The 14,341-nt window shown below is 39.8% G+C and overlaps 1 protein-coding gene across 2 annotated transcripts in view; it reads left to right on the forward strand.

Moving 5' to 3' along the window:
* Window positions 1-14,341, forward strand: part of bmper (BMP binding endothelial regulator) — a 42,189-nt gene that overhangs the window by 12,412 nt on the left and 15,436 nt on the right. For both annotated transcript variants that reach the window (XM_044358110.1, XM_044358111.1), the window contains exons 3-6: window positions 9,363-9,462; window positions 11,498-11,580; window positions 13,376-13,466; window positions 14,166-14,248. In XM_044358110.1, coding sequence (XP_044214045.1) covers window positions 9,363-9,462; window positions 11,498-11,580; window positions 13,376-13,466; window positions 14,166-14,248 — 357 coding nt within the window. The remainder of the gene's footprint in view (window positions 1-9,362; window positions 9,463-11,497; window positions 11,581-13,375; window positions 13,467-14,165; window positions 14,249-14,341) is intronic.

A 14,341-nucleotide genomic window follows, 5' to 3' on the forward strand; every position in this document is an offset into this window, starting at 1 on the left:
CGTGCTATCTAAAATCAAACATGGGTACGGCATTATGCCAACTTTGTTTGGTTCAATGTAAAAAAGCAAAGCCGGCATAATGATGCGTCTTCTTTACAGCAATATTGCAGGATCACTGCATAAAAGGGGCTTATGTGTGTGTGTGTGTGTGTGTTATTACATTATATCTAGTTTGGTTAATCCATACAAAGATCTAAGCGTTTAAAGCAGCATGTTGTGGTTTTAGCCGGACCTTTTCTTGGCGGGATGCATTGACTTCCTGGAGTCTTGTTGTCACTGTAAGGTTGCCAGGCGGCCAGTGGAGACCCCTTTGGCTGATATGAAAGTGATATCAATCTTCTCATGTCACTCTCAGCAAGAAAGTGAATAAACGTACCTCCCAAAATGTTACTTCAAAGGTTCAGTATGCTTGAAACAAACTATTGGTTGTATGACATATTGAGAGTGCCTCCCCGGTCTCTCTTTAAAGGATTTCTGTGTCAGTTGTGTGCCTTTGTTGCCTTGTCAGGATGAAGCGTACAAATGGGGATAACAACACACATTTTGTACAGTCTGTCCTCAGAGACATTCACAGTGTTGCACTTGGTTGTTCACATAAAAAGTGACGGAGATGAATGTGTGAAACCTGAAAAAAGAGAAAACAGACATCAAGAGTGAAACGGTGCCTACTTCCTCACCTCTAAACGCCTGGCCAATCACTGAGTGGAGTTGGCATGATTGTCGTATTGTTTGTTTCGGAAAGTTACAAAGATCACAGGATGCAGCCTCCCGATTCTGGCATCGGCCATTGGACGATTCTGCACCTCACCATTTACGTCCAGTGCTAATGCAGGAATTAGTGTCCCCTTTATGTGGTGAAGTGGGAAATAAGGGTGCGGAGGTCGGGTCAGATGGATGTGTAGTACGTCTAACAGACCGGCATTGACCATTTCATAGTTTTCATGGGCACTTATTGCAGAAAACAAGAATGTTAAAAACTTTTTCATGGAAAAAAAATTGTTTTCATTGAATGTCATCCAGGGTTTTGTAGAATCATCCAATATTCGCTTGTTGATATATGAGCTAAAACGCATATAACGCAAGGAAATAATGGAACTGGTGAAGAAATATCACGGCCATCATTTGCTTCCTCCTCGTCCATTATTTTCTTATAATGGGGCTCTTTGTCCTCTTACCTTACATAAAACATATACATCTGGTGTTCATGACAAGTACTTTTGAACTTTCTATATCTGAACCATAGCTCCTGATTGAAAGGTTCCTTTGGCTCCTGATTGGCTGCTCTAAGGCTCCCCTCGGCCTGCAGGCTGACTGATCCGTCCTCTGTGTTATCAGGCAGACATCAGCCAAAGCCCTGCTGAATGCTATCAGTCATCAGCAGGCAATGGCCAGCCTTTCATCTCTACTTTAACCCCCACTACACACACACACACACACACACACACACACACACACACACACACACACCACCTCCACCCTGCATACTCACATTCATAAACTTACATACATTCAGGGCAAAATCTTTATTGAATTTGGCTTCTGTTTATCTCTGGAAAACATTTTTAACCCCAGATGCATGGCTTTTTTTCTTCTTTTTTTTTGTGCTCCGTAGCACAAACTCATATCAGTTAGATAATAGCTCTGATTGGTCAGCACATTTGTTTCTTAAAATTTTGAGTTTAAATATTCTTTCTTCTTCTTTTAAAGAACACTAAATCCAGAGATGTTTAGAGGCTTCATGGTAGCAGTGAGGTGCAAAGCAAGATTTAAATCAGCACTTCAGAAAATTAATTAAAAGTAATTTATTTGTTGAAGTATGAGAAACGCCCCTAACCATAACCCTAACCCTAACCATAACCCTATTTCTAACAATAACTGTCTTCAAACAGGGGAAAATCTGATCAATAATGCAGAAATCTAAATGAAAATGAAACTTTAAAGAAATAATTTGCACAAGAAGCATCATTTGATGATAATATTATTATTGTTATTATCATTATAACTTTGCATTTATAAATGCTGGCTGATTTGCAGCATCATGGGCAGAATTAGCTTTTTTTTCTGTTTAATCTAAACTCTGGTGAACAGTTTCCTTGTGCTGTGGAATGAAACTTTTTGATGCTTGGTAACATAACGTCCAGGTTAACATCAAGTTAAACCAGTCTTTTTGTGTAAAAATGGGAATTTCTCAGTGATAATCAGTAAAAACTGAAAACATGCACATAACTCCAATATTTCTCTGTCCTACATTTTTACTTCTGTCACCCCTCAAATGACGGACTCATGTCAAGAGTCCCATGTCGCTGACTGTCTTTATGGGTTTGGGGAGCCATCAGGGCTCCACTGTCACTCATACAGAGGGCGGGGGGTGGTTGGCTCTCCAGTTGGTCCAGAGTACCTGCTAATGGCTGGAAGGGCTGGAAGACACACACACACACACACACACACACACACACAGTGGAGCCATTGTGTGTGTCTGGGTGAGGCCAAGCGCTGTAATGGGGCCAGGAGTGGATGTGGCTGACAGACTGACTGGTCGCCATGACGATCTGTTATCTTGGAAGGAGTCTGTCCATCTCCGTCATGCCCCTTCATCATCCTCGTCTATCTGTCTGCGCATCTCCGTGTCTTTTTCCACTCTCTCATCGGCTCTTCCTCCCCTCACTCACCCTCAGATCGGCTCAGTTTTTCACTCTGTCACTCGTCGTAGTTCAGATTTTTCAACTCGCCTGCTTCGAAGACAGAAATAGCAACGTTTTTGCTATTTTTTTGTTCTCCTCAGCATCATGTGGGAACAAGAGTCTGTTTTAGGTGTAAGGACAGGTGAATTATCAGACATATTTTTATAAGAGCAACTTTTGCTAGAGTGATAGTTCAGCTTGTTCTGCTCAAACTTAAAGTTTGCTGATAAAAAGAAAATGTTTAGCAGCAATCCAGACGTCCCAGATAGTCTTCATACTGCAGGTGAGTGATGACTCCACCTGAGATTTAACACTCAATCATTGCGTCAGTGTAGGACTTTGAACATAATTTTCAAAAATTTTCCTCCGCAACACAAACGAGAAATAAAGCAGCGACATTACAAGCAAGTAAAAAGTTATGATGTTGTTAAACACAGAACCTGCTGACGACAGTGTAAGCGAACCAATCAGAGGAGACTTTCAAGGTTCATGTGCTGATGGGAAAAACAAGCTGTTCTATCAGATAATCAAACTCAAGACACCAATATTAAGAAAACATATTTTTTAAAAACAAGATAGTGCAAATTGCTTCCTGTATTAAACAGTTATAATAATTATTGTGGCTCACTCGTCAGCAGGAAAATAGATTTTCCGGTTTATAGTACTTCATGAACTCACCAGACAAGCAGACAAACATAACTTTGACAAAATAAAATGAGAGTCAGAACAATAAAATGAGACCCTGCACGTCTTCGCTGTACACGCTGATAAAAAAAACATGAGCTCTGTGTATTTTGGCCGTGAGCAGACACCGTACCATGTAGCAGGGAGCCAGCTGCTGGTGGCTAGCGGCTAGGCTAGCAGTGTCTAACAGATTAAAAAGGTATCTTTTGGTGGTGATTTAACAACTGCTTTCACTTTACTATTATCATCACAGCACCACAATCATCCGTGTAATTTTTGCCTGCCTTCAGGGGGTAAATGTTATCTAATAAGGAAGCAGCAATTAGGCGGAAAATCGCCCAATCTGGCAACATCTCTTAGGCGTAAAAGATCCAGTTATTTTTGGCTTGCGTGTCAACTAATCAGGGGCCCATCAGGAAAAGCTGAGCATATTACACACATACCGCCGCCGGGTGGATAAAAGTACACCCTTTGGCACACAGACAAAGACTGTAGGCAACACTTTTTAATTAGTTATCGAACATTTCCGTAATTATGTATGATTTATGTGAGAACAACAACTGAAATTTATAAACACACATAAAACAAAAATAACAAAAACAATCTTTCATTAAAATATGTATTTCACAATTGGAATTGCAGGAGGGGCAATGCCCCAATGCCCCTAATGGACCACATGTCCCTGATGAGTCACATAAGAGAAGTTAAATCACACAGACATTTAACTCTAACCATTGTCAAGATGACAAATATGAAAGACACATTGATGCAAAACTATTCTGGAAATAATTTCAATAAAAAGTTGTGAAGAATTGGGGAACCAAGTCCGATCAGCAGGAAAACAAAGAGATGCAGGAATCTGAAAAGGCGACAAACTTGTCAACTTACTTTATTTCCCAAAGAAGGTTAATATTACAATCAAATAAAATAAAGATGAGTATAACGCAGTCATCTGTGGTTAAATACTCGTCCTTTGAGTTGTTTTAAACACACGTTTCACTCATAAACATACATGTAATCTGCCGCTCTCTTCCTGCTGGGACGTAACACGAGTTTAACAGCACAACAAGCCTCCGTTTCCTTCATCCCCAAACTTTACAAGCTCTAAGGTCAGAGGTCACAGCAGCCTGATATAATCGATCAAACAAACATTCCACATGTAGAAGTCGTGGGCGAAGAGTTTCACACTCGGTAGCTGCGATCGATCTGAGATAAAAAAGGTAAAAGGTCGTTTCCTGTCAGTGTCTCACCTTAAACAGAAGCTGATCAATAGAGGAGAGGCGAGAGAGGTTTACCTGATAACCAACACAGCCCCATTCTCTCCTGTTTTATGGTATTTTTATTACATAACACAGCAAATATCAATCAAAAAAACGTTTAATGAGGCGTCACATTTAACACTCATGTTTCACAATAAATCAATATCCTTTAACAACCTTAAAACTGGACTTTTAGAGGCTAACGTACTTTTTAGACTCATTTTTTACTTGTCTTGTCCTCTACTCCGACCAGCAGGGGGCGACGTAACAACTTTGCTTTAGAGTAAACGTACGCAGACGTTGAGCTCTCCTCTCCCAACATTTTTTGGAAACTGGTTCCCATCTGCGTCTCTCTCTCTCTCTCTCCACCCGTCTCGTCCCTAAGCTACTGTGGCTCCTGCTCTCTGCCGGGGGGTCATGACCTGTTTGTTTTGGAGGAAGGGTGAAAGGTGAAAGGTCACAGTGGCATGGTTTGGGAGGGGGGGGGGGGGGTTGAGTCCAAGGGCTTAAGTGGGCCTTTAAGTTGAGAGCTCCTCTCCTGTGATGACAGACCCTGACTGATCTCTCTGTCCTTCACCATGACAGAGAAAGAGAAGAGGAGGAGGAGGGGGAGGAAGAGAGGCTTTGAGTTTTTGATGAAAGAACTCAAAAACAGAGGAGAAAAATATGTTAATTATAAGTGTAAAATGAAAGAATGATAGTGAGAGAGTAAGAAGAAGTGGTATTTCAACCAGTAAATTGAAATTGGAAAGAAAAAAAAAAAGCTACAGAAGAAGAAAAATGGTTGGAAAAAGAGGAAGAGAGAGTGATGGATGAGGAGAAAAAGAAGAGAGGAGCAGAAGATGAGTGATGATGAGGAAGAGTGAGGAAGAAAAAAAAACGGATGAGGAGAAATAATGAACACTGTCGCCTCCTAGTGGCAGAGCAGCACAACTGTCACACAAACGAGGACCTTTAATCAATTTTTAAAGGAAGAAAAAATCATCAGATGTTTGATAAAATGTTAAAAACTGTCATTATAGATTCTCTCAGTCTGTTAATGATCAGTTTGGTCTCAGAATTGATCAATAAAACTATTATTTTTGGGTTTTTTTCCCCCCATAAATATGATAACAATTAAATATTCTGTCTGCCTGTGGTTGTGATGAAACAGTTTTTCAATTTGTGGAAGTTTTTATTATTGTCCTTCACAGTAAACTTGGAAAGATTTAAGAGGTGTTTTCTTCTTTCCGGATCTGGAAACATTTTACAGCTCAAATAAGATTTATCTCTGGTCTCTGGTTATTTAAACCAAGTGAAGCAAAGTCACATGATGGCTTTTATTATCTCTACTTTAGTCATTTAAATTTCTAACATTATTCATGCAAAAAAGAAACAAAAAAGACAAAACAGAAAAAAGAGGCTGAGCAGTTACATTTATGTCTTTTTCTTTAATAATGAAACGATTGTAGTTGACCTTCAGTAATTAAGTTAGTAAATGATTGAATTGAAGTGAATCCGATTATGTTTTAAACTCTTTGTGTTTCAAGCCTTCACTCTGAAACCTCGTGTCTCGTGTGACGTTCGGAGATTCAACTGTTGGACTTTTTTACGTCACTGAAATCATGAGTCTTCATGCGTAGATGTTGTCATCATCAGGGGAAACCCGACCCCCCCCCTCCCCCACAAAAAAAAAAATTCAAATTACAGCTCAGACAACTAAGAGATTAGTAAGGAAAGGATAGTTTTTAATCTCATGTTTAAGTAAAATACCTAAAAAGAAACCGCTGGAGTTAAGAGGTTATAAGACGACTTGTCAAGTGTACAAATGTATTTATTTTAACGAAGTTAGAGCAGAAAACTCCATATGGTGGCACTTTCTCTTTCTCTGACACACACACAAACACACACACACTTACTAGCATACCAACACTTTATCCCACTGTGTGTGTATGTGTGTGTGTGTGTGTGTGTGTGTGTGTGTGTGTGTGTCGGGGGGGAGGGTGGGTGGGGGGGTGGGGGGGGGGGGGGGGTCGTCACCCTCAGCGACAGACAGCCGTCCAGTCGACCAGCCTCGGTGCCGCGGTGGTATGTCGAGTGTTTATAAGGCGTGGTGACCCGTTGTGACCTCTGACCCCCGAGACAAGGAGGGTGAGGGTCACATGTACTAACACCACTTTGTGCTAATGGATAACAGAGAGAGAGAGAGAGAGAGAGAGAGAGAGAGAGAGAGAGAGAGAGAGACATGACCTTGGAGATTTTTTCGACCACCAGAAACTTTAAAACGTCTATTTCAGTGTTTTTGCTGCAACTAACAGTTATTTTCATTATCGATTAATCTGCTGATTATTTCTTCGATTGATCATTCCATTCCTCAGAGCCCAGAGTGATGCCTTTGGCACTAAAAAGACTGTAATGTTGAAAGATATCTACTTGATTTGACTCATTTGGACGCTGAAGCTTCATATTAACTTCAGATAAACTTTGAAATACATTTTTGTACAGAAGGAGGACTGTGGATTTTGTCCTCCATCACTTCCATTGTAAGTGCATTATGAAGGGATCTTCTAATAGTTGGTATGAACAGGAGGAATGATTACAGCAAGAAAAACAGGTTTCAATACACATCTGGGTACCTGACTGTTGTTTTAAGACACACTTGAAAAATTGTGAACATGTCCTTTAAGGCTAGAAACTTTCCTCTTTAGAAAAAGTCTTCTTCTAAAGGATGATTTTGACTGATCACCTGGATTTTTTGTAGCACCTGTTACTCAAAAATGCATGTTCACCAGCTCTCCTACTTGCCTGTTTCACATGATCTATTCTTTAGCTCAAACTCTCCTCGGTCTGGATATTTCCCCTCTTTAGGACTGATTTATAAACAGAGGCGAGAGGGCGGTAAAGCCGAGAAGTGTAGAATCTGATTGGAGGAATCATTAATCCACTGAAGCAGCGTCTTCACATCTACCATTCATTCAATCTACCATTATAATACTTAAAACTGTCTACAAACAAAGAGTCATTCAGCCTACCACTTCGCTACTGTATTGTCAGATAAATTTTTCCAGAATATCGACTTTGGCTCAAATGAACCCCGATATGGAAAAGTTTCTGGTCGATTTCTGGGTGCAGCTGAATGTCCAAAAAAAAAAAAAAAAGATTTAGTTATATATCTCTTTTCTTTCCTCTTTCTCTTCTTTTCCCTCTCGCTTGCTTATTTGACTTCCTCTATCCCCTCTTTCCCTTTCTGTCCCTCTATCATGACATCATCTGTCCTCCGTGTGGTTGGGGTTTTAGTTGGAGCGCCGCTGCTATATTAAACCACCCTGATTTATTTTGGCCCTTCCTTTGATCTGTCCTCGTTAGAGCCGCCTGCCGCTAGTGCCACAGGGCCACGGGACCTGCCAGCCTCTACTTTATAAACCCTCACAGTGTGTAAAACGAAACACACACACACACACACACACACAGCATGTGGATAAAATCAGCAATAAAAGCTGGGTGTGAAAGTTGAGCGGATTAAACAAGCGGAGATTTGGTTCGGTCCCAGGGTGCAGTTAGTGGTGATGACAGACGCGGAGTGCAGTGTTTTCTGAACGTGACGGGAGGATTGTTGAGTGGGTGTGAAAATTCACAGCTAAACTGTGAAGTCACTTTTTATGTAGAAACTGAAGCTGAGAGCTTTAAACCTGTGATTAAGTCTAATAGCTCTGAGGTGACGTATCAGGTGAAAACTCAACATAAACTGTCGTCTAAGTTTGATTCAAGGCCTTATTAATAATTTCCCCTTAAGTATTGCCTGATATACTGTAGGTTACACAACATTAAATAGCCACAGCATTGTATTGGGTGACATATCACTTAATTGTGATCAACACACATCACAATTTTGCCTCCAGGAGCTTTACAATCTAGCACAACATACCACACCCTTTATCTTCAGTTAGGAAGAAAACTTCCCCCCAACTGGAGGAATAAAATGGAAGAGCAACAGAGGAGGAGGAGGATGGACAGACGTACAATGGTGTGTGTTTAATTTGGCCTGCCGTAGTTTCATAAACTGCGGTAACTAGTCGAGTTTATTCCTCTCGGCTCTGGCAGCGTTGATTGCAATTGAAGAATATGTGACTCAATAGACTAGAATGACTCTTTCATGTGTTTTTAATATCGGACAACAATGGAGCTTTATAGCTGTGAGACATTAGATATACAGGCTGTGGCAACGCGGTCGATACTTGTTAGTACAATAAACGCATTGTTGGTTTTAGCCTCCTCGGAGAAATTGTTGATAATAATACAATTCAGGTAAAATAACACCGGTTTCATCTTTTTTAAAGAGGCGACGCAAAGACATGGAAAAGTACACTAGTGATAAAATCTATCCAATAAAGCGTCACAGTTTGCAAAATGCTCCTTCTATCAAATCAAACAGCTGACAGACGGTGTTTCTGACACATTCGCTTCCTGAATTGACACAAGTCCTGTAGCATGGACGAACTGCATCTATCTGTATGATACGATGTATTGTATGAGGCTACATGTGACTCACTGTGTCACGTCTAAACCCAACAACCAGCAGGTAAAGATGCTGCTTCATTGTGTCTTTTATGGACCAAACTGATAAAAAATAATAATAAATGTACACAGTTTTCTGAATTCTTGTATATAAAACTGTTTGTATAAATCTGTGTGCAACAACAGCATACAGTAGGTCTACTCTTCTCTCCCTTACTCTTCCTCCTCTTCATCTCTCCTGCAGGAGGGGAAGGCAGACTGTAAACAGGAGAAATGTCCGCTCGTGTCTGAAGACTGTGCTCTGGTGGTGAAACAGACGGGAGCCTGCTGCGAGAGGTGTAAAGGTACGAAAGACTCTCAGACAGACTGATATCTTCTGAGCAAAATGTCACCTACATCACAAAACAGGAAGTGAAAAAGAACATTTTTAGACCATATCTTGTTGTAGAATGTGTTTTTATAAAACTTATATGTCTATATTTCTGTGTTGTGGTGTTTTCCCATTGCCTTTAATAGAGTTTGAGATAATATGATATGATTTATTTATGGATTACATAAATAAAGTTGAAGTTAAACTTATTTCTAACATGGTTCCAAGATGTTAAAAGACAAACTCAACAAAAAACTGAACAATAAAATCCTGAAATCTAAAAATCACATCATGGGAGCCACACCAAAAAAATACAACAAGGACAAGAATGTTATTGAAGATTTCCTCATAAATCTGTCTAAAACTGTTCCATAAATACGTCTTAACGTGACTTCTATGAGCCTCTTTCTGTTTTTAACAACTGGATGTGTCACTTAGTAGATCAATAAATCCCTCAAACAAAGCGAAGAGCCACTAAAAACTGCTCCTGGTCTTTATGAATCCATGTGGTTCTCATGTAGAAATATAAGAACACACACACACACACACACACACACACACACACACACACACACACACACACACACCTACACCTCAGCAGGGGTGCGGTCCTTTTGTTTTGCGGGTTCAACGTTTTTTTTTACGACGCGGCACTTCGTTAGGAGAGGCGGAACGAGCTGGAGTCGGATATGGAAATCCCCTCGTCGCCACGGCGACTCGTGTTAGTTTTCTATTGTGCGGTTCAGCCGCGCTGTGACTGAAATCCAGGGACCCCTCTGTGTCTTTACTTTGGAAAAAAAAAACAATCCTTCCTGTCATATGTGTGTTTTCTCACTTCTCATGAACTCATTGCACACAGTTAAACACACAGACTCACAGCCAGACTTGCATCAGTTTATTGGGTACAATTTGCTTTAAAACTGCCTAAATGAAGCGGTTTATACGTGCGAGAGAGAGAGAGAGAGCTGAGTTATACTTGGCTTGAAGTACATAAAAAAAAACTTTTTAGACTGTAAAAACAAAAAACTTTAGAATCAGGGTTTAAAGACTCTTCTTGAACTCGAGAGAGACTTTTCCTCCGTCTTCAAAGTTGGGCTTAAATCATCGACCATAAACCAACACGTCCCCTGCGCCGAGGATGGTGATTGTTTCTCCATCTCTCTCTCTCTCCTCATTTCCCGTCATCCTCCTACTGTGTGTTTCTTATAAAGGCGTAAAATGTCCCAAATAATACTCGTTTACCAAACGAGCCTGAGGACCAGAGCCAGCAGGAACCCAAAAAACAAAAGTTTTACGAGTCCAAACTACCACACTGGAGCTGCATTTTCAAATGATATCACTTCAGAGCTTTCGGTCAGTTATTGATTGTTGAGAAACGCAGATGAACCAGAGGAAAGAGGATGTGAGGACTGAGAGTGTATGAACAGGATATCTGTACGTCCTCCTCTGCGGTGATACGGTTAACAGAGGGTTCGGTTTACAGCAGAGTAAAGCAGATCAATGACTGCGATCGGGTTACATCATTGTATGGAAAGTTAAACATTGATCTGAGACCACTTACTGTAAATGGGGATGAAATGAATAGGCTATTCATTTAGTGCAGAGCGGACGGGTCGGTGGGTGTGGAGTTACTGAGCAGCTGTTACATCCAAACAGCCAGACTGCAGAGATTTAGTGTCCAAAATATAATGTTCATATTCACAGAATCTGGATTTTGCAATGAGGGAGAAGGAGGAGATGTAATTTTAAGGAATTTTAATGAGGTAATTGAACTTTTTTTTGTGTGAAAAACCACGTCAGACACAAATTATTATTCTAAGAAAAGTATTTTTATATGTTTTAAAATATATCTGGAGACGATCCTTAAGGTTTGTAAATATTTTAGTGATTTGAACTAAGATGAAAACTTGGCTCTAACTTAAAGAGACTAATATTTCTGCTTTTAACATAATTTCACCATCAAACTGAAATTAAGAATCTAAACCTCTCTCTGTCTTTCTCTCTCTTAGGTTGCATGTTGGATGGACGCTCCTATAACAGCTCAGTATCCTGGACCAGCTCCACCAAACCCTGCATAACCAGACGCTGTCAGGTGTGTGTGTGTGTGTGTGTGTGTGTGTGTGTGTGTGTGTGTGTGTGTGTCGTCTGGCTGCTCTGACTGTCAGCAGATGAGAGGTGAAGTGACAGTGTTGTTTCAGCTCTGACGTCATGTGGAAACCTCTGACCTTAGATCTGAAAAGAGCTGAAACATGCTGTTGTTAGAGACGACGGTAGAGATACAGGGAGGAGGGAGGGATGAGTGGTGTTAGGAAGGAAGGATGGAAGGAAGTAGGGAGGAAAGATAAAACCAAAGAGGCAGAAGAAAAGAAACAGGAATGTGAGAGGAGGAAACAAAGAGGGAGGGAAAGAAATGAGGAAGCAAAGGAAGGAAAGACAAAGAAAAGGAAGGTAGGAAAAAGGGAAAAGAGGGAATAGCCCAGGAAGAAAGGGAGATGCAAGAGAAGGAAAAGAAAGGAAAAGGAAATGAAAGAAACAGTGAAGCAGGAGATGTGATGGGAGAAGGAACGATGGATAAAAAGAAAGGAAGAGTGGAAGGAAGTAGGCAGGCTGAAAATGAATACGAGATAGGAGGACGAGTTAGAGGGAAGATGGCATCAAATATTTAACAAGGCAAAAGTCACACCGGCATGCAGTGGTGGAAAGTAACTAAGTACATTAACTGAAGTACTGTATTTAAGTACAGTTTTAAGATACTTGTCCTCGAATTGATGCTACTTTATACTTCCACTCCACATATTGTACTTTCTACTCCACTACATTTATTTGACAGCTTTAGTTACTTTTCAGATGAAGATTTGACACAATGGATAATATAACAAGCTTTTAAAATACAACACATTGTTAAAGATGAAACCAGTGGTTTCCAACCTTTTTGTCTTTTGACGTCTTACAAAAAGCAGTGTGTAGTCGGGGTCACATTTCACATGTCTATGAGTTGTTAACATTAGTTCTCACATGCTTTCATTTCAATAAATGTTCAAATGATCCAATATTTCAGCAAAAATCAAAGATTAGAGAAAAAGTCCAAAAACTGAAAACAGATTTGTGTATCAGAACTTTGTTTTTTCTTCTTTCCTCTCCCATTAATCATCTCACGACCCCTCAGATTTATCTGCTGACCCTTTGGAGGGGCCCGACCCCTAGGTTGGGAACCACTGGACTAAACTAGCTAACTGTATATAAAGTAGTGTAAACTAGCTCCACCTCCAGCAGCTACAACAGTAACATGCTGCTCTAACACTGATGCTTCACTATTAATAATCTAATGATGTCATATATAATAATATATCAGTCAGAGGGACCAAACCACTACTTTTACTGCAATACTTTAACTACATCAAGCTCATAATACTTATGTACTTTTACTGCAATACTTTAACTACATCAAGCTCATAATACTTATGTACTTTTACTGCAATACTTTAACTACATCAAGCTCATAATACTTATGTACTTTTACTGCAATACTTTAACTACATCAAGCTCATAATACTTATGTACTTTTACTGCAATACTTTAACTACATCAAGCTCATAATACTTATGTACTTTTACTGCAATACTTTAACTACATCAAGCTCATAATACTTATGTACTTTTACTTAAGTAGGTTTTTTCATGCAGGACTTTTACTTGTAATGGAGTATTTTTACATTACAAACACTATGAAAACAATAAATACAACTTTTACAGACAGAAAGAAAATAAGACAAGAATGAAAGAGGAGAAAGTGTGGAGGAAGAAAGGATGAGAAACATAATAACAGACAAAAGAAAAGCTTTCAAAATGTACAAACTTAACAAATTATTTACTTCCTGGTTGCGACAGGAAGGTGTCATCACTGAAGCGGAAGTTCAGTGTGTCGTCCACTGCAAGAACCCCAAAATCCATCCCAAGAAGTGCTGCCCCACCTGCCCCAGTGAGTACAAACTGAGCCTGTACAGTCACATACACCTGCTCAACACGACGAGAATGTTTGTATTTTTATTTAAAAAGCTCCGTATGTTCACTTCCTGGAAAATGACAAACTAGGATTCAGCTCCAGGGTTCCTGTAATGTCTTAGGAAATCTTTGAAAGCTTGTAGATTTTTAAGAAGATAAAAGACAGTTTTTAATATTTTGAATGTCTGGGTGGCCTTGGAAGAAGGTGCCCGAAGAGAAAAACCCTGCAACATTTTTTATTTTGTATTTAACTTGAAGATCTCCAGTGGAAGTTCAAAATATGCCAGTTTTAAGTCCTTGATTTTACTGCTTACCTTTGATTAGCAGTTTGTGACTTTATGTATTGAACATCCTTTACGTAACCTTTGAGGCAACATTCCTAAAATTAACATAATTGACTAATATACATAATTATGTAGGAAAACAAATATTTTTTGAAACTACAGAAACAAAAATGTTTCTCATTCACTTCCTCTGAAATTTTGAGAATTTAGTCTGTTAATGTTGTCATTTTATTAACCAGGTTTAGTGCTATTTTTAAAAGTCTTATTTTTCAGCAATGTATTCGTTCTTTTAACCAAAATGCTTCAGACGTGTTTAATCTATCTTAAACCTGTCCTGGATAAGAGCCTCGGGTGTAGTGAGAAGATAAAGTGTGTAACGTCTCCTCCTGCAGGTTGTATCTTTGAGGGTCGTCTGTACAAAGAGAAGGAAGAGTTCAGTCCAGAAGGCAAACCCTGCATCAAGTGTACCTGCACTGTGAGTACACACACACACACACACACACACACACACACACACACACACAAACACACCCTGTCCTCCCAAATAAGTTCGTTTTGGAGTCTCCTG

This window comes from Thunnus albacares, chromosome 8 (assembly GCF_914725855.1).
Source record: "Thunnus albacares chromosome 8, fThuAlb1.1, whole genome shotgun sequence".
NCBI classification, from domain to species: domain Eukaryota; kingdom Metazoa; phylum Chordata; class Actinopteri; order Scombriformes; family Scombridae; genus Thunnus; species Thunnus albacares.